Source organism: Oncorhynchus nerka, linkage group LG21 (genome assembly GCF_034236695.1).
Source record: "Oncorhynchus nerka isolate Pitt River linkage group LG21, Oner_Uvic_2.0, whole genome shotgun sequence".
Classification (NCBI taxonomy): Eukaryota; Metazoa; Chordata; class Actinopteri; order Salmoniformes; family Salmonidae; genus Oncorhynchus; species Oncorhynchus nerka.
This window is the reverse complement of record NC_088416.1, coordinates 13,527,140-13,552,904: the sequence shown is the minus strand read 5'-3', so window position 1 is coordinate 13,552,904 and position 25,765 is coordinate 13,527,140. Positions and strand designations below refer to the sequence as shown.

Here is a 25,765-nt window from a genome sequence, read left to right as displayed (position 1 = left end):
GGAGCGTGTGCTACAGGTGGGAGATGCTATGGTGACCAGCGAGCTGAGATAAGGGGGGACTTTACCTAGCAGGGTCTTGTAGATGACATGGAGCCAGTGGGTTTGGCGACGAGTATGAAGCGAGGGCCAGCCAACGAGAGCGTACAGGTCGCAATGGTGGGTAGTATATGGGGCTTTGGTGACAAAACGGATTGCACTGTGATAGACTGCATCCAATTTGTTGAGTAGGGTATTGGAGGCTATTTTGTAAATGACATCGCCAAAGTCGAGGATTGGTAGGATGGTCAGTTTTACAAGGGTATGTTTGGCAGCATGAGTGAAGGATGCTTTGTTGCGAAATAGGAAGCCAATTCTAGATTTAACTTTGGATTGGAGATGTTTGATATGGGTCTGGAAGGAGAGTTTACAGTCTAACCAGACACCTAAGTATTTGTAGTTGTCCACGTATTCTAAGTCAGAGCCGTCCAGAGTAGTGATGTTGGACAGGCGGGTAGGTGCAGGTAGCGATCGGTTGAAGAGCATGCATTTAGTTTTACTTGTATTTAAGAGCAATTGGAGGCCACGGAAGGAGAGTTGTATGGCATTGAAACTTGCCTGGAGGGTTGTTAACACAGTGTCCAAAGAAGGGCCAGAAATATACAGAAGGGTGTCGTCTGCGTAGAGGTGGATCAGAGACTCACCAGCAGCAAGAGCGACCTCATTGATGTATACAGAGAAGAGAGTCGGTCCAAGAATTGAACCCTGTGGCACTCCCATAGAGACTGCCAGAGGTCCGGACAGCAGACCCTCCGATTTGACACACTGAACTCTATCAGAGAAGTAGTTGGTGAACCAGGCGAGGCAATCATTTGAGAAACCAAGGCTGTCGAGTCTGCCGATGAGGATGTGGTGATTGACAGAGTCGAAAGCCTTGGCCAGATCAATGAATACGGCTGCACAGTAAAGTTTCTTATCGATGGCGGTTAAGATATCGTTTAGGACCTTGAGCGTGGCTGAGGTGCACCCATGACCAGCTCTGAAACCAGATTGCATAGCAGAGAAGGTATGGTGAGATTCTAAATGGTCGGTAATCTGTTTGTTGACTTGGCTTTCGAAGACCTTAGAAAGGCATGGTAGGATAGATATAAGGTCTGTAGCAGTTTGGGTCAAGAGTGTCCCCCCCTTTGAAGAGGGGGATGACCGCAGCTGCTTTCCAATCTTTGGGAATCTCAGACGACACGAAAGAGAGGTTGAACAGGCTAGTAATAGGTGTGGCAACAATTTCGGCAGATAATTTTAGAAAGAAAGGGTCCAGATTGACTAGCCCGGCTGATTTGTAGGGGTCCAGATTTTGCAGCTCTTTCAGAACATCAGCTGAACGGATTTGGGAGAAGGAGAAATGGGGAAGGCTTGGGCGAGTTGCTGTGGGGGGTGCAGTGCTGTTGACCGGGGTAGGAGTAGCCAGGTGGAAAGCATGGCCAGCCGTAGAAAAATTCTTATTGAAATTCTCAATTATGGTGGATTTATCAGTGGTGACAGTGTTTCCTATCTTCAGTGTAGTGGGCAGCTGGGAGGAGGTGTTCTTATTCTCCATGGACTTTACAGTGTCCCAGAACTTTTTTGAGTTAGTGTTGCAGGAAGCAAATTTCTGCTTGAAAAAGCTAGCCTTGGCTTTTCTAACTGCCTGTGTATAATGGTTTCTAGCTTCCCTGAACAGCTGCATATCACGGGGGCTGTTCGATGCTAATGCAAAACGCCATAGGATGTTTTTGTGTTGGTTAAGGGCAGTCAGGTCTGGGGAGAACCAAGGGCTATATCTGTTCCTGGTTCTAAATTTCTTGAATGGGGCATGTTTATTTAAGATGATTAGGAAGGCATTTAAAAAAAAAATCCAGGCATCCTCTACTGACGGGATGAGATCAATATCCTTCCAGGATACCCCGGCCAGGTCGATTAGAAAGGCCTGCTCGCTGAAGTGTTTCAGGGAGCGTTTTACAGTGATGAGTGGAGGTCGTTTGACCGCTGACCCATTACGGATGCAGGCAATGAGGCAGTGATCGCTGAGATCTTGGTTGAAGACAGCAGAGGTGTATTTAGAGGGCAAGTTGTTTAGGATGATATCTATGAGGGTGCCCGTGTTTAAGGCTTTGGGGAGGTACCTGGTAGGTTCATTGATAATTTGTGTGAGATTGAGGGCATCAAGTTTAGATTGTAGGATGGCTGGGGTGTTAAGCATGTTCCAGTTTAGGTCGCCTAGCAGCACGAGCTCTGAAGATAGATGGGGGGCAATCAGTTCACATATGGTGTCCAGAGCACAGCTGGGGGCAGAGGGTGGTCTATAGCAGGCGGCAACGGTGAGAGACAGTTTGGCAGTTCTATCTTGTCTGAAAATGTTGTAGTTTGGAATTAAAATGTCAGAATTTTTGGTGGTCTTCCTAAGCCAGGATTCAGACACAGCTAGAACATCCGGGTTGGCAGAGTGTGCTAAAGCAGTGAATAGAACAAACTTAGGGAGGAGGCTTCTAATGTTAACATGCATGAAACCAAGGCTATTACGGTTACAGAAGTCGTCAAAAGAGAGCGCCTGGGGAATAGGAGTGGAGCTAGGCACTGCAGGGCCTGGATTCACCTCTACATCGCCAGAGGAACAGAGGAGGAGTAGAATAAGGGTGCGGCTAAAAGCAATAAGAATTGGTCGTCTAGAACGTCTGGAACAGAGAGTAAAAGGAGGTTTCTGGGGGCGATAAAATAGCATTAAGGTATAATGTACAGGCAAAGGATGTGAATACAGTGGAGATATTGTCTCTAGAAACATAATTGAAACCAGGAGATGTCATTGCATGTGTGGGTGGTGGAACTAATAGGTTGGATAAGGTATAGTGAGCAGGACTAGAGGCTCTACAGTGAAATAATCCAATAAACACTAACCAGAACAGCAATGGACAAGGCATATTGACATTAAGGAGAGGCATACTTAGTCGAGTGATCAAAAGGGTCCGGTGAGTGGAGAGGTTGGTTGGGGGTCACAGCGATTTAGACAGCTAGCCAGGCCATCGGTAGCAAGCTAGCATAGGATGGAGGTCTGTTATTAGCCACCTCTTGCGTTCCGTCAGTAGATTAGTGGGGTTCCGTGTGGTAGAGGGGATTAATCCAAATCACACAACAACAACAAAAATAAAAACAACAGATATAGTTATAGAGGCCCAAGAAGAAAAATAATAATAATAATAAAAATAAATAAATAAATTGTCCGATTGTCTATTCAGATAGCAGCCAATAAGACAGCTAACGGTTAGCAAGCCGCAGATGGGCGTTCAGGTAACGTCGCGACGGAGGAGCCAGCCGGATCTCCTTCGGGTAGATAACGTCGGCAGTCCAGTTGTGAAGGCCCGGTGGGGCTCCGCGTAGGCAGTAAAACGGGTCCGGATAGGTGACTGCAGCCCAGGAGTGATTGATGGAACTCTTCAGCTGGCTAGCTCCGGAATAATTGATGTTTGCTCCGGAATCGATGAAAGCCGATAGTCACACGGATAGCAGCTAGCTAGCTGTGAGATCCAGGTATGAATGTCCAGAGTTAGCGGTTGAAATCCAGGGACATGTGTTGGATCCTGTATTTTACATTATAGCCATTAGATATATATGATTAAATATTATCTGATGTTGGTTGTGTGAGGTGTCTGCATTTGTGCACTGGAGCATCATTATGAGATTAAACAACTGCTTGCTACTTGCCTGTTTGTGTGTGACAAGAACTGAGTAACATGGTGTGACCTGCATGTTGCAAAACTGTAGATAACAGCCCAGCAGATGCTTTGTCCTTGTGTTTGTATGTAACAATATTGAGCACATGGTGTGACTTGCTGTATCTTACAAAGTTGTGATAGTTGTGATACAGAAGACGCAATGAGTTGGGGGGGCACATTCAGAGCGGGGTGTTGCGAGAACAAGCAGTCTTTTGTTAGATAACAGGAGCCAGGTGCGAGATAACGGTATGGAGCATGAGAGCCTGGATGTTCTTCACAAGCAACAGTTACATCTATCAACAGAAGCGCCAAGTGAGCGCCTGCAATAGGCTGAGCAAGTTTAAACATCGCCCAGTCTCTACTGTGATAGGCCAACAGACGGGTTGGAACTGTCTATCACAGTATAAAGAATACTGTTTTACATACGTCTTGTCAGTTCTCTGTTCTGCCCTGCGTGGTATTACAGTGAGCCCCTATATACGAAAGTTGCATTTGCCATTTATTACTTAGCTAATAAAAAATACATAGTATAAAATCGGTGACTCATTGTTATATTTATCCTGATACCAGATTCGAATTTATGCAACTCTAACACATGGAGAGAAAAATTGGTCCGGTATGTTCCGTTCCACAAACCGTGGTTAGCAGAAATACTAACGATTTGCCAGTAAAGAAGCGAAATAGCTTCTGAACTAGCTTCTGGATTATCTTCTGGCTAGCTCATGGCTAGCTTCTGGCTAGCTTCTTGGAGGATTACAGATTTGAGGTAAATTAATACTTTTTTATAAATATAAATTGGTGAGGCGGGTTGCAGGAGAGTGTTTTGAAGATGAGTTTATGGAAAATTTTTAAAAAAATGTATGTGAAAAAATGTGTAAATATATATATATATATATATATATATATATATATATATATATATATACGACAAGACGAGGACAAAAGACGTCTGAACTGCTATGCCATCTTGGATCTTGGATTATACTATATGTTATGTGAATTACTGATGTCCCCTTTAAGGATGGAGCACCCTTGGTCATGCGCAGTATTGTTCTATGTTATTCTGGTACTAACTAGTTTGAGTAAATGTGAAGCTCCAGTTCAATTGCTTGTATTCAGAGTCTTTCTTATTACATAAATAAGTACGAAGTGTTAAGACACTACAATGGCGACGAGGATGATTACCTGCAGTGTGCATCACGAATACAGATGGAGTTCGTAGGAAGAGAGGAATATTTTGACCCTGTAGCACAACAGCTAGCAAGCAGTGAAGACGAGGGGAGAGCTGACGAGAACGAGGCGGCAGATCAAAGACCCGTGGAGCCGGAGGTAAAGAGAATGGCTAGCATCCGGAAAATAGATGGGCAATTGAACATACATTGAACGACTGGAACAGTACTTCATTGCAAACGACATTGCTGATAACAAAAGAGTACCAGCGTTGTTGAGTTTAATTGGCCCAAAAACATACAGTTTGCTAAGAGATCTGACTGCCCCTCTGAAGCCCTCAAAATCACCTATCACCTAAACCATTCCTCATCGCGGAACGTTTTCGTTTCCACAAGAGAGATCAGAATGAGGGGGAGGGTGTTAGTACATATGTAGCAGTGTTGAAGAAACTGTCTGAACATTGCCAGTTGGGAGAGAACCTAAATGACACATTAAGGGATAGATTTGTTTGTGGACTGAAACATGAACACATTCAAAAACGTTTGCTCACAGAATCAGAGCTCACGTTTGCAAATGCTGTTGAAATTGCTGTGGCTATGGAAATCGCGACTAAAGATGCATTTGAGTTGCAAAGTAAAAGAAGTACTGACCTGTCACAAATTTCCCTGCACAAGTTTTCACGCAGTCGACAGCGCCCCGTGTGGCCGAAAAATGCAACAGATGTGACAGAGACGGTCACAGAGCAGAGGACTGCCGTTTCAAAGACGAAATTTGTCACAAATGCAGTAGAAGGGGGCACATACAAAGAGCATGCAAAGCAAAATACAGTCACAACAGGAAAACTGAGAAAATTAAAGGGTCTGTGAATGCACTAGCAGAGAACAGTGGCAGTGATTCAGATGAACGATTAATTGGTACAATGGAGTTAAACACAGTGACTTCTCCCAGCAGTAGCATAATATGGGTGACACCAGATATCGAAGGCAAACCCCTCAAAATGGAGCTGGACACAGGATCTGCAGTGTCTATAATTTCCACTACTGTCTACAATGAGCACTTTAAGGCTATCAAGTTGAAGAACACAAATGTGTTGCTATGTTCTGTTAATTACTGATGTCCCCTTTAAGGATGGAGCACCCTTGGTCATGCGCAGTATTGTTCTATGTTATTCTGGTACTAACTAGTTTGAGTAAATGTGAAGCTCCAGTTCAATTGCTTGTATTCAGAGTCTTTCTTATTACATAAATAAGTACGAAGTGTTAAGACACTACACTATAGCTGAGATCCCAATACCCATGTAAACAGCTTACTGACAGATCAATGAGGTTAGATCCCAATACCCATGTAAACAGCTTACTGACAGATCAATGAGGTCAGATCACATGTAAACATATCTTACTGGCAGATCAATGAGGTCACATCCCAATGCCCATGTTTTGTGAACAGGTCAATTGTAGCGGTAGTCGTTTCGATGGTGACGTACTTTACAGTTATTTAGACCGCGGTGGTTATTGGAGTCGTTGTTTCCTGGAAGAAACCGTTGTTGTGCATCATCTTTCAACGCTCCAACACATGATAATGACCAAACCTGTATAGGCTATTTGGGAATTAAACTTTAATCAACCTGAAAGCGTTGCTTCATAGTAGAAACATCTGTTGGGTTGGTAGAATGTGGAAAGACCCACCTCATTGGTCAATATTCCCTGTAGTAGAAACATCTGTTGGGTTGGCATAATTTAGAAGTAGCTTTAAAATTCATACTTATTACAAATCTGCAGTTGTCTGACTATTATATTATTATTTAATGAAATAAATTTAAAAATGCACTTTTTGCCTGGAAATAAAATAAACATTTTTCTGCGTTTCCCACTCCAGTCAACAGCGTTTTTCAGGCGATGCGCGTCTTTCCGGCGACGGGCTCAGCATGACGTATAATCCCGTGGACGGCACAATTCTACAACAACATCTAGTCAGCCACCTCGGTAGCTTCCTAGCCGATACATTCAAGCTGTTCAGACTGCTTCGGTGTATATTTTCCTCTGTATTTTAAGCATAATTCTGTCATATAACTAGTTTCCCAATTTAATGTCATATTTCCGTTTTGTCAGGTAACGGTAGCTGGCTTGATAAATTAGCATATCACTAGGCTAGTCGCTAACTAGCTAGGTTAGCTGGCTAACATCACCGACCATGGGGTCTCTAAACTACCCCCCTCCTGTTAAAGAAGAGGGCGTCTGCTGGGCGGAGAAAGAAGCTCTGGGGCTGAACATTGTTGTGAAAGAGGAGAAGGAAGAAGAGGATGATGTGACAGTAAAACAAGAAGTAGAGGTTGAGGCTGTTACAGTGAAAGAAGAAGAGAAAGATGTTTCAGTGAAAGAAGAGGAAGACACGCTCAGAGTGAAAGAGGAGGAGGATGCAGTTTTTGGAGTGAAAGAGGAGGAAGGGGAGATGACTGTCACATTGAAAGAGGAGAATGGAGAACAGGAGGAGGAGACAGGTGATCTGATTAAAACCAGTAAGTACTGTCTTAAAAACAGGAGCACAAACTATTGTTGAACTGGTGCATGTTTTTAAAGCAGCATTCTGCTGAATGTTTATGCTTGAATATGTTATTATTTAATGTAGGAATTGATAACTACACTGTAAGATGTGTATACCACCAAAGAGCAAGTCACCAACAAAACCTTAACAATGGATGAGCAAATTCACAACTTTAATGTCAATCAGAATTGACAAACAAGATATAAATGACAAGGGATGTGTGTTGCTATAGTAACCCGTGGGGGTGATGTATGTTGCTATAGTAACCCACGGGGTGTGGTGTGTGTTGCTATAGTAACCAGTGGGGGTGGTGTGTTGCTATAGTAACCCTTGGGGGGTGATGTGTGTTGCTATTGTCACCTGTGGGGGGAGTGAACACCCAGACAGTGGACATCTTTGAAAACAAAACCAGGAAGCGACTTCATCATTACCCAGAAATTATTTGATGTTGAGATTAAAAACGTCTCCATTGGCCCTTTAATGTAAAATACATAAGGCTTCTTTCAATTAAAATAGTCAACAAGAAACAAAAATAATATTAACTACGACTACATACACCCGTCTAGCTAGCTGACCACCGATTTTCATTGCAATTCATGTAAGTTAAGTTAGGTTTTGGTTAAGTTAGGTTTTAGTTAAGTTGGTTAAGAGAGATTTGAAAAGAGTAATATTGTCACGCCCTGGTCGAAGTATTTTGTATTTATCTTCATGTATTGGGTCAGGCCAGGGTGTGGCATGGGTTTTTTGTAATTGTGGTGTGTTTGTCTTGGGGTTTTGGTGGTGGTATTCGGATTGTAGCTTAGTGGGTTATCTAGCAAAGTCTATGGCTGTCTGGAGTGGTTCTCAATGAGAGGCAGGTGCTTATCGTTGTCTCTGATTGGGAACCATATTTAGGCAGCCATATTCTTTGAGTTTGTCGTGGGTGATTGTCTTTAGTGTCTTTGTTCCTGTCGCTGTGTTAGTTGACAAGTATAGGCTGTTTCGGTTTTCGTTACGTTTATTGTTTTGTAGTGTTTGTGTTATTTCGTGTCTAAGTTTGTTTGATTAAACATGGATCGCAATCTACACGCTGCGTTTTGGTCCGACTCTCCTTCAACACACCTAGAAAACCGTTACAAATATGTACACATTTTGTGCAACATTCTGTATATTGTAAAATTAGACTGCGTGACATTTCATTTAATATCCAACTTTTAACCTCTGAAATATAGCTAACAGTTTGCTAATGTTGCAAGTTTAACGTAGTTGCTAAATGTTGATATAACTGCTTAGTAACCAAAAAGGAAAGATATTGTAAGTGTTAGATAATACATATCACGAAAACAGCTGAATGTTGTCAAGCTATAGATAGATAATAGAGCTCAGTCTATAAACATGACATTATCTATTATTATAGAACTCTGCTCAGCCTATAAACATGACATTATCTATTATAAAAGAGCTCTGCTCAGCATATAAACATGACATTATCTATTATAAAATAGCTCTGTTCAGCCTATAAACATGACATTATCTATTATTATAGAGCTCTGCTCAGCCTATAAACATGACATTATCTATTATAAAATAGCTCTGTTCAGCCTATAAACATGACATTATCTATTAATATAGAGCTCTGTTCAGTCTATTAACATGACATTATCTATTATTATAGAACTCTGCTCAGCCTATAAACTTGACATTATCTATTATTATAGAGCTCTGCTCAGCCTATACACGTGACATTATCTATTATAAAAGAGCTCTGTTCAGCCTATAAACATGACATTGTCTACTATTATAGAGCTCTGTTCAGTCTATAAACATGACATTATCTATTATTATAGAGCTCTGCTCAGCCTAAAACATCACATTATCTATTTTTATAGAGCTCTTATTATGACATCAATACATTCCCTGAGGAATTAGATTTGGAGCTCTACGTCATTTGTTTTTAAATCTCACCGTCACCAAGTTTATTTTTAATGATGTAATGTTGTGAAAACTGACCTCAGGTTATTGAGGGATCTTATTTATTTAATGCAGGTGTCATTGAGGTCTCTCTGTTTAACTAAATAATATGTTTGTCTTTGGCAGGAGAGAGACCAGACTCTGACAGCGGGAAGAGTTCCTCAGAGGAAACAGACCCGGAGACGCCTAACCAACACCACTGCTCCCACTGTGGAAACAGTTTTAGGTGGTTAGTGAGCCTGAAAACGCGTGAGAGAATACACACAGGAGAAAATACTTTCCATTGTTCCCAGTGTGAAAAGAGTTTTAGGTGGTCAGGGAGTCTAAAAAAGCATGAGAGAAAACACACAGGCGAAAAGCCTTTCCAACATACTAATACACAGGAGGAGAAGATATACCACTGCTCTCATTGTGAAAATACATTTTCCCAGTCAGAGGACTTGAAAACACATGAGAGAATAGAGAGACTGTGTTCTGACTTGTGTTTTTGACTGAGAATTTGTTTTTGTTTGGACTGTCAGACTTGAGTTTACTTTTTGTAATGTTAATTAATCAATTAATCCATTGTTTGAAAGGATTAAAAATACATTGAAAACATCAAAAATAAGTTCTGTATACCACTACAATCTACAACGCCATGTAAAAACAAGATGACATGGAGGTTAAATAAAGTGTGCTTTATCAATGGAACATATTGTGACACGTCCACTTTGGGGCGCTGTAGAGTCATAATATCCATAACAACTACAGGTCAAACAGGGAAATGGCTCCAATCGTTTATCCACCATTCATTTTTCCCATAGGGCTGTGTTTTGTTTAGGCTCACCCTGGTGTGATGTTTTGATAACCATGTAAATAACCATGTAAATCTCTCTAGGACAATGTGACTGAGGGCACATCGTGTGTTTTGAATGTATTGTAATGTTTTTAAAATTGTATTACTGCCTTTATTTTGCTGGACCCCAGGAAGAGTAGCTGCTGCGTTGGCAGGAACTAATGGGGATCCTTTATTCACAGATTCGAAAATGACAATTAGCATCAAAGTAGACGACATGCAAGACTTCAAATAATAATAAACTTCTTCCATTGTGTATGATGGAGGCCACTGTGTTCTTTGGGGACCTTCAATGCTGCAGAAATGTTTTGGTACCCTTCCCCAGATCTGTGCCTCGCCACAATCCTGTCTCAGAGCTCTACGGACAATTCCTTTGACCCCGTGGCTTGGTTACCTGTGGGACTTTATATAGACAGGTGTGTGCCTTTCCAAATCGTGTCCAATCAATTGAATTTACCACAGGTGGACTCCAAACAAGTTGTAGAAAAATCTCACGGGTGATCAATGGAATTAGGATGCATCTGAGCTCAATTTCGAGTCTCACAGTAAAGGGTCTGAATACTGTAAATGAATGTGCAACAATGTCTAAAAACCTATTTTTGTTTTTTCATTATGGGATTTTGTGATGTCATTATGGGGTATTGTGTGTAGATTGATGAGGGAAAAAAATCTGTAATGTAACAAAATGTGGAAAAAGTGAAGGGGTCTGAATACATTACGAATGCGCTGTATACCCCTGGCAGAGTTTTCTACCCCTGGTAGAGTTGTATACCGTTGGCAGTTTTGTACACAGTCATGTGACACATGGTCTAGAAAAATCCAATCTTAGGAGAGAACATGGGAGGCACTATATCTGCAGGTGTTTATCTGGTCAAAACCACCGATACAGGTGCCCCTCCACCCTTTGGTGGGATGGATCATGCCTACAGAGAAACCTAGATTCAAATACTTAGATGTGTGTGTATTGGGTATATGTTGTGAAATGGTTAGATATTACCTGTTAGATATTACTGCACTGTCAGAGCTTGAAACACAAGCATTTAGCTACACCCGCAATAATATCTGCTAAACATGTGTATGTGACCAATAAAATGTGATTTGATTTTGATTTGAAATAAATGTCCTATTTATCAAAGGTGCTTTTGCCTGGGGTCAAAATGACTCCAAAGGATTTGAATTATTTAAAAGTCCATATTGATACAGAAACACTAAACCATGATTTAGATTTACTAACAAGTTGATTGACAAAGTAGTGAAAAATTGAATAGAATTGAATAAACCACATTTTGGCTATGATAAAAGATATGCCTCTGGGGTCAAAATGATCCCTGTCAGAATTATGCTTCAATGCAAATATGTAGTGGGTGAAAAGTTTGTTTTAATTTCTCACTCATTAAAATGTGTACTGGGTGTAATATGGTTTTAAATTCTCACTCATTAAACACGAATCGATCAACACATGCTTATCTTTGAACGACTTAATATAATATTAAACGTTTATGAAATAAATGAAAAATAAACGTTTGGTTCTTCAACTGCGTTGCCCACTCCAGTCAGCAGATGGCGATGTGCATATTTTAGGTTCAGGCGACGCTGCCAGTGTGACGAATAATCTAGTGGACGGTACGCTCCTTCAACAACAACAGCTAGTCAGACACCTGTGTAGCTTTCTAGCAATCATAGCTACAACATTCATGCTCTTTACACTGTTTTGGTGTATATTAGTCGCTGTGTATTAAACACACTTCTGTCGTATGTACTTGTTGGCCCATTTAAATATATATTTACGTTGTTTGTCAGCAAGCTGGTTTGCTAAATTAGCTTAGAACTAGGCTAGTCGCTAATGCTAACTAGCTAACATCTCCGACCATGAGTTCACTAAGCTACTCTCCTGTTAAAGAAGAGGTGGTCTGCTGGACGGAGAAAGAAGCTTTGGTGAAAGAGGAGGAGGAAGAGAAAGATGTTACAATACAAAAACATGTAGAGGGTGAGGCTGTTACCGTGAAAGAAGAAGAGAAAGACGTTTCAGTGAAAGAAGAGGAAGACGCGTTCAGAGTGAAAGAGGAGGATAATGTTACAGTAAAAGAAGAGGAGGCAGAGAAAGAGGAGGATGCAGTTTTTGGAGTGAAAGAGGTGGTTGGATATCTGTTTAACACCAGTAAGTACCGTCTCTGCAATCATTGAACCAATATGCAGTAAAGGGGTTCTACACTTTAATGTTGTTCTGTAGTAATGGCTGAAGCTACACTGTAACGTGTAGAACATCAAGAGTGGACCATCAACAAAACGTTAACAATTGATGAAATGCATCCAATGGCAATGCCTGAAATACTGTATTCATCAATATCTCCTATTAGATTAGCCCAATATGTAGTCTTAAAGGGGCAATCAGCAGTTGTTACATCCATTTTGGGACTTATACATTAATGATATGTACCCACCTGTTTCTTGAATAATTCACTTATAAATGCCTCATGAACTTAGTTCAACTGTTGTACCCCATCAGAACCCAAAATATAAGCTTTTTTTTACTCCAATGTTCGTCAGTTAATATAAACAAACACTGTATATACTCAAAACATGGATAAAACTAGAATGTTGATATCATGGATGGTTGCATTTCTCCAGCTCCATCCCTCAGCTTTTTACCGAAACTGCTGTATACAGTGCATTTGGAAAGTATTCCAAATTGCCTTTCTCCACATTTTGTTACTTTAAAGCCTTATTCTAAATTTGATTAAATTCTTATGGCTTGGGGGCAGTATTTTGAAGTCTGGTGCGTGCCCTTTGTTTTTTTTTCCCTTATTATTGAATACTCTATTGTCCGTTTGAAATATTATCGATTATTTAGACAACCGACATCCTGAAGATGAATTATAAACATCGTTTGAGATGTTTCAACAAACTTTACCGGTACAGTTAGGATGTATTAGTCTGCCTGTTTTGACCACCTTTGAGCCTGTGGATTACTGAACACAACGCGCCAACAAAATAGAGTTTTAGGGAGATAATGAGGGACTTTATTGAACAAAACAAACATTTATTGTGTAGCTGGGACTCTTGTGACTGCAACCAGATGAAGATCTTCAAAGGTAAGTGATTAATTTTATCGCTATTACTGACTTTCGTGACTCCTATTTGGTTGGAAAATGTTTGTATGCTTTTGTAAGCGAGGCGCTGTCCTCAGATAAGCGCATGGTATTCTTTCACCATAAAGCCTCTTTGAAATCTGACAAAGACGCTGGATTAACAAGAAGTTAATCTTTAAACCAATGTATAACGTGTATTTTTGTGAGTATTTATTATGACTATTTCTGTATTTTGAATTTGGCACTCTGCAATTACACTGGATGTTGTCGATGTGGTTTGCTAGCGGAACGCCTGCGCCAGAAAGGTTAAACCTGGAGGTTCAGATTAAAAATCCAAAAGTTTTCAGACTAAGCTGTTTTGGCTCTGGGAGTGTATTGTCCACAGGTGAACATGTCATGGAAAGTAATAGAAAATTCAAGTATAGAAAGACTGCCTACTGAAGGAGGGTGAAGATTGAAGCAAAGCCCAAACAGGGACTTGAACCCTGGACCCTCAGATTAAAAGCCTGATGCTCTACTGACTGAACTATCCGAGCTCTAAATTTGCTTATTTTCATACACCTAACCTGCCGGTCAGAGGCACGGACTGACGAGGGGGCATTGTCAGATGGTACATTTCCCCAGAGAACCAGGCCTTCATTCCAAATGATACAATCAATGAAATCTGAACTAGGCAACCCTTCAAAAAAGCACGGTTGCACGGCTGACTCCACATCAAAAGGTTGCGTGTTCAAATCACGTTGTGGTCAGGGTTCTTATGTGTGCAATAGCTGCCTTTACAAAGCAAAGTCAATGAATCAGCACAAGTACCAATGTGGCTTTACAGTACAAATCTTGCATGAAAACGACCAAACCAATGCTGCTTTAGATGACAATTGTTTCTCACAAAAGCCTGGCTCACTGCAAATTCCTAAATCAGATGATGCTGTGTGATTGACAGACTTAAATCAGTCTTCGAACAGGGAGTTTAAATTAGTTTTTAAAAACTTTAATTTAGCTCATTTATTTGGCACACCTGCATTTGTGGAGTTTGTCCCATCCTTCTCTGCAGATCCTCTCTAGCTCTGTCAAGTTGGATGGGGAACATCACTGCACAGCTATCTTTAAAGTCTCTCCAGAGATGTTAGATCGGGCTCAAGTCTGGGCTCTGGCTTGGCCACTCAAGGACATTCAGAGACTTGTCCTGAAGCCACTCCTGTGTTGTCTTGGTTGTATGCTTAAGGTCGTTGTCCTGTTGGACGGTGAACCTTTGCCCCAGTCTGAGGTCCTGAGCACTCTGGAGCAGGTCTTTCATCAACGATCTCTCTGCACTTTGCTCCGTTAATATTTCCCTCGATCCTGACTAGTTTCCCAGTCCCTGCTGCTGAAAAAGATCCCCACAGCATGATGCTACCACAACCATGCTCCACCGTAGGGATGGTGCCAGGTTTCCTCCAGACATGACTCTTGGCATTCAGGCCAATCTTGTTTCTCATGGTCTGAGAGTCCTTGAGGTGCATTTTGGCAAACTCCGAGCAGGCTGTCATGTGCCTTTTACTGAGGAGTGGTTTCCACCTGACCACTCTATCATCAAGGTCTGATTGGTGGAGTGCTGCAGGGATGATTGTCCTTCTGGAAAGTTCTTCCATCTCCACAGAGGAACTTTGGAGCTCTTAGTTGCTTTAAACTTCTTCCATTTAAGAATGTTGGAGGCCACTGTGTTCTTGGGGACCTTCAATGCTGCAGACATTTTTGGCACCCTTCCCCATATTTGTGCCTTGACACAATCTTGTCTTGGAGCTCTACGGACAATTCGTTCGACCTCATGGCTTGGTTTTTGCTCTAACATGCACTGTCAACTGTGGGACCTTATATAGACAGGTGTGTGCCTTCCAAATCATGTCCAATCAATTCAATTTACCACAGGTGGACTCCACTCAAGTTGTAGATACATCTCAAGGATGATTAATGGAAACAGGATTCACCTGAAGTCTCATAGCAAAGGGTCTGAATGCTTAACTAAACAAGGTATTTGTGTTTCATTTTTAATAAATGAGCAAACATTTCTAAAAACCTGTTTTCATTTTTGTCTATTTTGTGTAGATTAATGGGGATTTATTTTAATTGTAATAATTATTAGAATAAGACTACCAAAACAAAATGTGGAAAAAGGGAAGTTGTGTGATTCGAACCAGGGTGTCTGTAGTGACGCCGCAAGCTCTGAGTTGCAGTGCCTTTGACCGCTGCACCACTCGGCAGACCCAAAGTCATGTTTGTTCTAGTGCTGTCGCCAACTAAAATATATCTTGGTCAACCAAGAGTCGTCTGTTCATTCTACCAAACGATTGGGTAAAATGTTATGTGTATTTTTTCATATATAGACACACCCCATGTGTTTAATAAAATCAACTATCTAAATGAAAATTATACAAATCTAAAGGTCATTTTTTATTGTAAACATAAATAAAGCAAATAAAAACATTGCAGCCTGCAGTTAAATATCCTGTTTAAAATGAATGTCCTTTATAAATCACATTATTGGATGCACTTGGCCTGTCTACAACCAACTTGAAACATTGTATCAACTGGGTCGTCCAAAACTAGCAATAGCAAGCTTGCAACACTGTATAAAATATTCTGGGCCCTCAAGATTCCCGCTCTAGTGAGTTTTGTACTGACACAGCTCTAGGCTATTTGTGCAAAGAATAAAAAGTCATCAGGGATTTTATGACATTTCCACTGGATCAGAGAATTTCATTTTCCCTTTCAATGACGAGTGGTTATCGAGAGTTGGAAATATATTTTAAATACTTTGAGTAACTATTGTCATTCGTAATTGATTCTAATAAGACTTTGTTTACTTGCTGTTTGAGGTGAAGAAAAAATTACTTTGAGAAATCCTAAATAATTTCAGTTTGCTAAATCCAATGGTTCTAACCGAGAGTTACCTTAACTTTATTGACAACACCCCAATGGATACTGTCATTAATGCGATTCTTCAATAATTAAACATAATTCTTAATACTGTTGCTGTTCAGTTACAGTCACATGTTCAACTATCATCAGCTGATCCAGGAAATCATTTTCTGAATGCCAGTCACATGACAAACATCACGACATGCAAACATCATGACAGTTATGTCGTGCTCCACGTTGGATCCAACATCCCTAACAAATGAATGTTTATAATTTGTATTGTCTGCTTGAATGACAACACGTTACAGAGTAGGCTAGTGGGATTATTCACAACATTATCAGGTTATGAAATGTCATGACAAAGACATTTTATTGTCCATGTTTCACCTGAAATATTAAATTATTTATAGTCCTAGGTCTTTGTTGTTGTTAGGTGAAGTTATGGGTCCTACAGTAGGTCTATGTTATTGTGAGGTGAAGTTATGGGTCCTACAGTAGGTCTATGTTATTGTTAGGTGAAGTTATGGGTCCTACAGTAGGTCTATGTTATTGTTAGGTGAAGTTATGGGTCCTACAGTAGGTCTATGTTGTTGTTCGGTAACGTTGTTAGGTAACGTCCTACTGTAATATTCAGAATACATTGTGAAAACTAAAATCTTCGCTCACCATTTTGGCTCCATGCAGATATACTTCATCGATAACTAGTGGTTTCCTCATTAGCAGATATACTACATCCATAACTAGTGGTTTCCTCATTAGCAGATATACTACATCCATAACTAGTGGTTTCCTCATTACCAGATATACTACATCCATAACTAGTGGTTTCCTCATTACCAGATATACTACATCCATAACTAGTGGTTTCCTCATTAACAGATATACTACATCCATAACTAGTGGTTTCCTCATTACCAGATATACTACATCCATAACTAGTGGTTTCCTCATTACCAGATATACTACATCCATAACTATCGGTTTACCCATTAGCAGGGAGGAGTTTCTACAACCAAATTGTTTGTGCATTGCCCTCGTGCCGCAATTGTTAGCAAACACAGAAAGGGGCCTGTATTGGAGACCAAATGCGCCTGGCACACTGCTTAGGGATTCAGCAACTGTAATGACTTATTTCTAGCCTACAATCATCAATGTTATTATTAATGTGTAAACAAGACAAAATATGACTTGTTGCTCACTTGACTGTCTTAAGACAATTGTCAAATGATTTTAGCATTCATTACAGATGACAATTGTTATACAAAATCATGGTTATGCTCTGGGCATCACCTTTTTCTAGTGGATTTCCGCTGTTGTGGGCCTTTAACCATTTGTCTGACTTTTTTGTTCACACAGGAGAGAGACAGGACTATCGTGGATCCTCTGGGGAGCCTCAACAACCTCATGATGCTGACGAGGCAGAGAAGAGTTCCTCCAGATCAGAACACCTCAAGAAACTCCAGCAGAGGCCCACAGGGAAGAGAACTCACCGCTGCTCTGACTGTGGGAAGAGATTCACCTCCTCAGCAGACCTCAAAAGACATCAGAGAATCCATACAGGAGAGAAACCTTATAGCTGTGCTCAATGTGGGAAGAGATTCACCACCTCATCAGGCATTAAAATTCACCAGAGAATCCACACAGGGGAGAAACCTTATAGCTGTGCTCAATGTGGGAAGAGATTCACCACAGCATCAGGCATTAAAATTCACCAGAGAATCCACACAGGAGAGAAACCTTTTAGCTGCTCTGACTGTGGAAAGAGTTTTGGTACTTCGGGATGTTTAAAATCACACCAGAGAACACACACAGGAGATAAACCTTATAGCTGTGATCAATGTGGGAATAGTTTTACTAAAGCTGGCAGTCTGACTAAACATCAGAGAACACACACAGGAGAGAAACCTTTTAGCTGCCCTGACTGTGGAAAGAGTTTTGGTACTTCAGGATGTTTAAAATCACACCAGAGAACACACACAGGAGATAAACCTTATAGCTGTATTCAATGTGGGAAGAGTTTTACTCAGTCAACCAGCCTGATATCACACCAAAGAACACACACAGGAGAAAAACCTTATAGCTGTACTCAATGTGGGAAGAGTTTTACTCAGTCAGGTGGCCTGAAATCACACAAGAGAACACACACAGAAGAGACAGCTTATGGCTGTACTCAATGTGGGAAGAATTTTGTATCAATTGGTTATCTGAAGAGGCACCAGAGAACACACACAGGAGACAAATATTTTTGCTGTGATCAATGTGGGAAGAATTTTGGTACATCTGGCTATCTGAAGATACACCAGAGAACACACAGGAGAGAAACCTTATAGCTGTGATCGATGTGGATACTCTGATAAACGATCTGATAAAACATTAGAAAATACATACATGAAGGAGTTGTTTCCTGATATCAATTAAATAATGTCACAATGTAGAATGTTTATACATTGTAGTAGGAGTATTTTAATAATGTCACAATGTAAAATGTTTATACATTGTAGTAGGAGTATTTGAATGATGTCACAATGTAGAACCCTAAACGTTTGTCCCCTGTTCAATTGATTTGGACACGTTAAAACTGTGTTTTGACATTGGGCTATCCCACCCTAGCAAAATGTAATTGAAAAGATGTTGAAAAGAAGACTATGCCCGACGTCCAGTACACGTTTGGTTTTAGTTGAGAGGTTTTCGTTTTTTCAACGTACTTGCAGCCTGAACACATGGACACAGTATAATAAATGGGTCTATAATCAATTTTATTATTAATCCGACATCACTCCAGTATTTATTTACAACATCCAAGTGCTAATTGTCTTTATTCCACTACTGAAGAAGCATGACTCAAATAACCTTCAGCCTGACAAAAGATACATATTTTATTATTCCATGCCTCACCACTGTTAATTATTGCCAATACATATTAACAAAGGGGTGTACATTTGGTATTTATATTTCATACTTACATTAGTAATCATATTTATTTAAGCAACCAACTGACAATTTTTGGGTACAATTACAGTTGAAGTCGGAAGTTTACATACACTTCGGTTGGAGTTATTAAAACCACTCCACAAATTTCTTGTTAACAACCTATAGTTTTGGCAAGTCGGCTAGGACATCTACTTTGTGCATGACACGTAATTTTTCCAACTATTGTTTACAGATAGATTTTTAGGGTTGTATCTGGTGGGTTCCTTGATAATTTGTGTGAGATTGAGTGCATCTAGGTTGGATTTTTGGTCACTTATGAACATTTGAAAATCTTGGCCATGTTCTGTTATAATCTCTACCCGGCACAGCCAGAAGAGGACTGGCCACCCCACATTGCCTGGTTCCTCTCTAGGTTTCTTCCTAGGTTTTGGGAGTTTTTCCTAGCCACCGTGCTTCTACACCTGCATTGCTTGCTGTTTGGGGTTTTAGGCTGGGTTTCTGTACAGCACTTTGAAATATCAGCTGATGTACGAAGGGCTATATAAATACATTTGATTTTATTTAAAGTAATTGAAGCCATCAGAATGTTGATTCAGCAGACAGTTGCTGTTGAAGTGAGAAAGGCAGGGATGTTCTCAATACGAATGGACACAACACAGGATTTAACATCCAAAGACCAGTGTGCAGTAGTTCTGCGATATGTCACAGACTCATTACGGTCATTGACTGTGAGTCATCGATTGGACAGTACTTTGTGGACCTTGTGAAACAGACCCTTGAGAAGATGGACATAGATATCAAACAGTGTGTTGGTAATGCAACAGCTCTCTGCTGGCTTCTCCATCTCGTTAGTGGGAAGGTGTTTCACCTGAGCTGGTCCAGGTTCTATTTAAGAGTGTCTGGCCCAGTGCTCCAGTTGTCTTGATAGATGTGGAAAGTCAACACCTTTAGTTGCTCCACCTTTTTGGTTTGCTTCCTGTCTTTAAGTCTTTAAGTTTGGTGTGGGTTTTTCTTTTGTTTGAATGTTCATTAGTCTTCCAGTTTAGTTTTTCAGTTATTCTGTTTTTTTATCCTCTTATGTTTGTGTATTAAATATTTGTTTATTTTAGTTTCTTATGTTTTTTCCTGTGAAACCATTGTGTTGCATTCATGTCTGAAATGTGCTGTATAAATAAAGCTTGATTTGATTTGAACATATTGCAAAACAAATTAACCCAATGACTGACAATCAACAGACTTAATAATTTATTTAACCTTTAACTAGGCAAGTCAGTTAACATCAGTCAATTGACTCTCTTCAAACCAATGAACAAATATGTCCCAAAGCAACACATATCTTGGTCCATCTTAGTGTAAATTCAGTATGTCTTCCACTATGGTTTGTCATTTTAGTATCACTTTTCAACCAACCGAGTGCATTTGTTGAACCTGAAAAACGTTGAAATCAACAATATGTTAAAGGATTCAACTACTGAAAACTGAAACTAACAAATGGATCAAGCAGATCTATCTTTCTTTTCCAGCTTGCTGAAGGCGTGGTGGAGTGGTAAACATCACCCCCGGCTCTACCAGGGGCTTGAGGTGGTCTCTCACAGCTCTGCTTATGTCATGTTCTGTGGCCTTGCTGTTCCATTTCTTGACTGCCCCTGCAACACAGAAATAAATATATTTAGTCATATTATATAAAACACTCAAATTAATGGATATGGAGCATCTATGGCCTCAGTTACACCTGGCACCTAAATGTGATTCCTGTCATCCGATCATTCTAAGCACCATTAGGTTCAGATCTAACAGGATGGGCCTTTGACATAGTCTGGACACAGTCAGGCCACCAAATATGCATAAGCAATGTAAAGAGATGTGGAGAAAAGTACATTCTACACAGATTACCGTCATAATATCAAAGAACAAATGTGTGTGCCTGAGAGGAAATTAACATTCATACAGCCAAAAGGGATGAGAAATTACACCAATATCAGACAATTTGCACTAATGTAAATAAACATGGATGATGGAACATATTACCTTTTGCTTAAGTGATGAACCGTTAAGGCGACATAAATATTTACCATCTAAACCATGTGTGACCTCTTACCTCTCTGGCTGTAGAAGTGATCTTCCTAACCAGTCCCTCAACAGCTCTCTGACTGAGCTTCACCCTCACTGGGTCTTCAGAGGAGAGAAAGGCTGAGGAGGGATGGAAGGATAAATGGATCAGTCAGTCAAAAAAGTGTAGAGCTGCTGTCTGACAAAATCACTATTTTAGTAGTTCATTAAAGTAATTAAGGCTTTATGACTGCTGAATACCAACTATCAATCACTTAGATCATGTATTTTCAGGTAGAGATACATCCTTGGGACGTCCCTAGCCCGTTGAAGTTGACATTTAAAAGGGTTAAGGTAGGGTTTAGGGTAGGAATGTCCCAAGGATCCCGGATAGCATTGACCATTGTGGATTCTTCTGTCTCTTTTACATAGCAGGTGATGGGTTCTGACTTCTGAACTTGAAAATATTAAATATCCTTATTATGTGAAATTGAATGAAACAATAATGTATGTTGATGCTAATATGATGTACAATATTCCATGACGTTTCTATATGATAACAATAGCCTAATATATTTAATATGCCATATACTATTTTTTAACCGTTTCACTAATTCATTTTATTGAACTTAACAAGTTAAAAATGTTAAGTTTGGGTTGATGTTTGGCTCTGAATATGTCTTGAAATAATTTATATATAATAATATAACATACTAATAATGAATAACGAAGACAATGATGGTTTTCTGTGATTATCTTCCATAACGTTACTATAGCTAATTACCGTAAATATTATAAAGCCGGGTTTGACCGTCGGCGTTGTATGAGCTACAGTACAGTACCGTTATCTAGCTAGATAACGTTATGTCCTAACTAGGCACAACTAGGTTTGGATTATTTCCCTGAACTATATTCTTTCCCATATATTGTATATCGTTTCCATAAAGCCAACATGGCTTTACACTCATTAACGCAAGTTTCCAATCTAGAGCAGTTCTCACTTTTGTGATAATTAACTAGTTAACGTTAACTAACTAACGAACTAACTAACAAAGGACGGTGACCTGTCCAGACGAGATGTTACAACGAACTGAATCGTCAATGGAGGCCTTCCTCTTTATATAGCCTGCTACAGCATGCAATACTATTAACTCACAAGGGGGCATAACGTTACATGTACAATACTATTCCATTTTGGAAACGTTACATGGACAATACTATCCCATTTTGGAAACGTGACAGGTACAATACTTTCCCATTTTGGAAACGTTATATGTCCGCCCCCTTGTGGAGGGAAATTAATATCTTAGATGGTAGCTGCAGATGGAATTCAAATGATGGTATTAATACAGTGTCTAGACTACGTCTTTTGTATAAATGCCCTTCAGAATCCAAACACAGTATTGCCACGCAGCAAAATGTTGCGTATAATCTTTCAAGTCAACCTGATAAAATTTTGAACGATTTGTGTACAAAGATATCTTGAAATGTGATATTAGGCCTGTATGGCAGTACTGTTACTGTATGGCAGTACTGTTACTGTATGGCAGTACTGTATTGGCTAATGCTTTATCCAATATGTTCTTCTATTTTACATTCAATTGTATGTCGATGCCATTTATCTTTCAATATTTATTGAATATATATATATATATATATTTAAATGCTTGTAAGACTATTCTTTGACACATTTTCTCTTCCTTTGAAATTCTTATAGGACAGAACATGGACACAACGCAATTGGGATCAATAAGAAGGTACAGATATGTTGTAGGACAGCTGCATTTGAAGTGTACATTTAACCTACATAGCAGTCAATACAAACTGAAATCTATTAGCATACAAATCTGTGCAAATGATCTTTCCAGATCTTCTCAGAAATTAATCAAGTCCAGGGAATGGATATGAGAGTGAAATCCCGCTGACCTATGATGGGGGGAAACATCCCCATGGGACTTGGGGCTCTGCTACGACTGTATTTGTATTTTCCCTTAAATTTCCCAAAAATGTCAGAAAAACACTGATGTTGTTAAATTACTGTGTTCTGGGGAGAAGAGAAGTTGGGGTGAAGTTACCAGGGCCGGTCATAAAGATGGCAAACTTCCTAACATAACTAAGTGGATATGATATACACACTAAAGCTGAAAAATCTGCATTTAGCATCAAGTCTACAATAATGTTAGTTTACCTATGATTCATTTTTAATGTATGTTGGTTTATTGTACATTATTTATATTGTCATGAAATGTCATGAAAAGCACTATACAAAGTAAATGTGTTCAATTTTTTTGTAAATATTAATTCACCTTTGTGGTGCCACTAAATAAACAATGAATTATTTAAATCAATATGGTCAATATTGTTATTATTAAAATATGTTTTTGTAATGGAGGGTGGACAGGGAGTTTTAAAAAATGAACCACAAAAGGTTCTTAGTGGAACCATGATAAGCGGTTCCCCCAGTTTCAATTTGAATAAGCCCTACAGGACACTCCAGGAACCTATACTTTTTAGTGTGTATATTGATCAAAGTCACCTTGTCCGAGAGACATTTACACAGTTATACACAGCCCAATTTGGGATGACTATTTTGGGGCAAAATAGCGGCCACCACAGACAGACCTGATATCGCCAATAATTCGACGTCCTTGGTCGTTACGTGCTGAGTGGTTATGACCAAAGTTACTCTATTTAGCTACACTTAGTACATTTTTACACGTCAATAAATGTTTGATGCAACATAGCCCATTTTCAAAGGGAGTCGTTGTTTTTTAGGGGCAGTTGCTTTTTAGCTTTTTGTCTGAAAGTATTCAACTGCGATACCAATTCCAGTCAGCAGATGGCGATGTGCATCTTTCAGGTGATTCTGCCACTGACGTATAATCTTGTGCACGGAACGCTTCTTCAATATCAACAGCTAGTCAGCCACCTTGGTTCACTAACTTTATGCAAAAAGGTTAATGCAAAAAACATAGTGTAACCAATGTGAATTGGCTAGCTAGTTAGCGGGGTGCGCGCTAACAGCGTTTCAATCGGTGACTTCACTCGCTCTGAGACCTTGAAGCCGATCTGCAAAGGTAGCGGCTTTTGTGGAGCGATGGGTAACGATGCCTCGAAGGTGGCTGTTGTCGATGTGTGCAGTGGCTCTATGGTTCGAGCCCGGGTAGGGGTGAGGAGAGGGACAGAAGCTATGCCGTTACAATAGCAACTCCTCTCATACTGGGAAGACCCCCCCCCCACACACACACATTTTCAGTTTTATTTCAAACGTAGTACCTGAACGGAGAACAACTGCCCAGACTTTGTAGACTGGTGAATAATGCGTAAACCTCATCTTTATCAAATTATCCATTAAAGATACCAACTCAAAACCTACATTTGTCTACATATGGGTTGTTTAAAATGTATCTAATACTTCTCCCAGTATTACTTCCATCAAATCTCTAGTAATCATTTTACACACAATTTATCATATCATACATCCCCATCGCCAAATGTGGTAGTTCCTTTCTTTAAAGTAAATGAGAGAAACTTAAAACACAAGTCAGTTATTCTTAAACTAAATCTTTATTCACTTATTAAGGGATCAGGTCAATACAACACACATATAAAGTGAATCAATTGAGTGCTCTATGATAAGGATGGCAGGTCAACAAATCACCCCCAGATGATTCGTTGAGAGCCACGACAAAAGTACAAAGGCCTTTTACAGCCAAGATACACCCCTTTCAATCTACATGACAAACAGATGTATAGAACAGGTTACAAGATTAAGATTTGAATGAAAGATACTTATAATTCTCAGCAGACAGTATCTGCTGCAAAAACAGTCCTCTTTGTGTAGAGACCAGGGTCTGGCCCTGGGGTCATCTCTCCCTGGTACCATATAGAACAGATACATTAACTCGTGCTCTGGAATGCGGTCTCTTTAGGTTTCATCACCCAAAAGACACTAAATCTCCTGTCAGTGTTTTCTCCCAGAGGCCCATCCTCAGTAGAACACACAGACACAATAGTTCTAAGAACCCTCTATTCTGTTGCATAAAACCACCAATTAATGCAGTGAAAGTATTATAACAAAATCTTACTCTCAGTGTCCACTGAAAGTTGACTAGTAACAACAACTGGAACCAAAAAGAAACCCAGCATGAGACCCACTAAATCTGCCCAAGAAGAGGCAAACAAAAGAAAAACCCACAACAAACTTAAAGACAAGAAGTAAACCAAAAAGGTGGTTAAAATAATTTATTACAATCAATACCATTCATACTATTACAAAATCATAATTCTCATTCATTCTTAATTAATTCTATTTACAAAAACATCAAACAAAAACAAACCTCAGGGAGCATCGTCCCTCCCCGTCATACCTAACCAATACCTAACCCTTTCCCTATCTCCCCTTCCCTAATCTATCCCCTTACCAAACTCACTCTAACACTCCCAGCCCTAAACCCCCTTTCCACCTCTCCCGTGCCGCATGCTTCCCCCACTTCCTCTCCTCCCTCTTCATCCTCCCCCTCAAATCACCTTCCACCCTTCTCACTATCCCTTCCACCCCCCAATCTCTCCCTTTCTTGACT

The 25,765-nt window shown here is 40.0% G+C and overlaps 1 protein-coding gene, 1 long non-coding RNA gene and 1 other non-coding gene across 3 annotated transcripts; 2 read left to right on the top strand and 1 right to left on the bottom strand.

Annotated features, from left to right (window-relative positions):
- Nucleotides 1-6,250: 6,250 nt before the first annotated feature.
- Nucleotides 6,251-11,674, top strand: LOC115115319 (uncharacterized). Its single transcript, XR_003861351.2, has 2 exons — nucleotides 6,251-7,407; nucleotides 9,510-11,674. It is a non-coding gene; the product is annotated as an uncharacterized LOC115115319 (long non-coding RNA).
- Nucleotides 11,675-11,848: 174 nt separating this feature from the next.
- Nucleotides 11,849-20,326, top strand: LOC135563537 (zinc finger protein 501-like). Its single transcript, XM_065006330.1, has 2 exons — nucleotides 11,849-12,376; nucleotides 17,559-20,326. The coding sequence occupies exons 1-2, from the start codon at nucleotides 12,088-12,090 to the stop codon at nucleotides 18,530-18,532; spliced, it is 1,263 nt and encodes a 420-aa protein (XP_064862402.1). The 5' UTR covers nucleotides 11,849-12,087; the 3' UTR covers nucleotides 18,533-20,326.
- Nucleotides 13,771-13,843, bottom strand: trnak-uuu (transfer RNA lysine (anticodon UUU)). Its single transcript has one exon. It is a non-coding gene; the product is annotated as a tRNA-Lys (tRNA).
- Nucleotides 20,327-25,765: the final 5,439 nt, after the last annotated feature.

Coding starts and splice junctions, on each gene's coding strand:
- LOC135563537 (XM_065006330.1), top strand. CDS start 12,088: ATGAGTTCACTAAGCTACTCTCCTGTTAAAGAAGAGGTGGTCTGCTGG. Junction 12,377..17,558: donor TGGATATCTGTTTAACACCA/GTAAGTACCGTC, acceptor TTGTTCACACAG/GAGAGAGACAGGACTATCGT.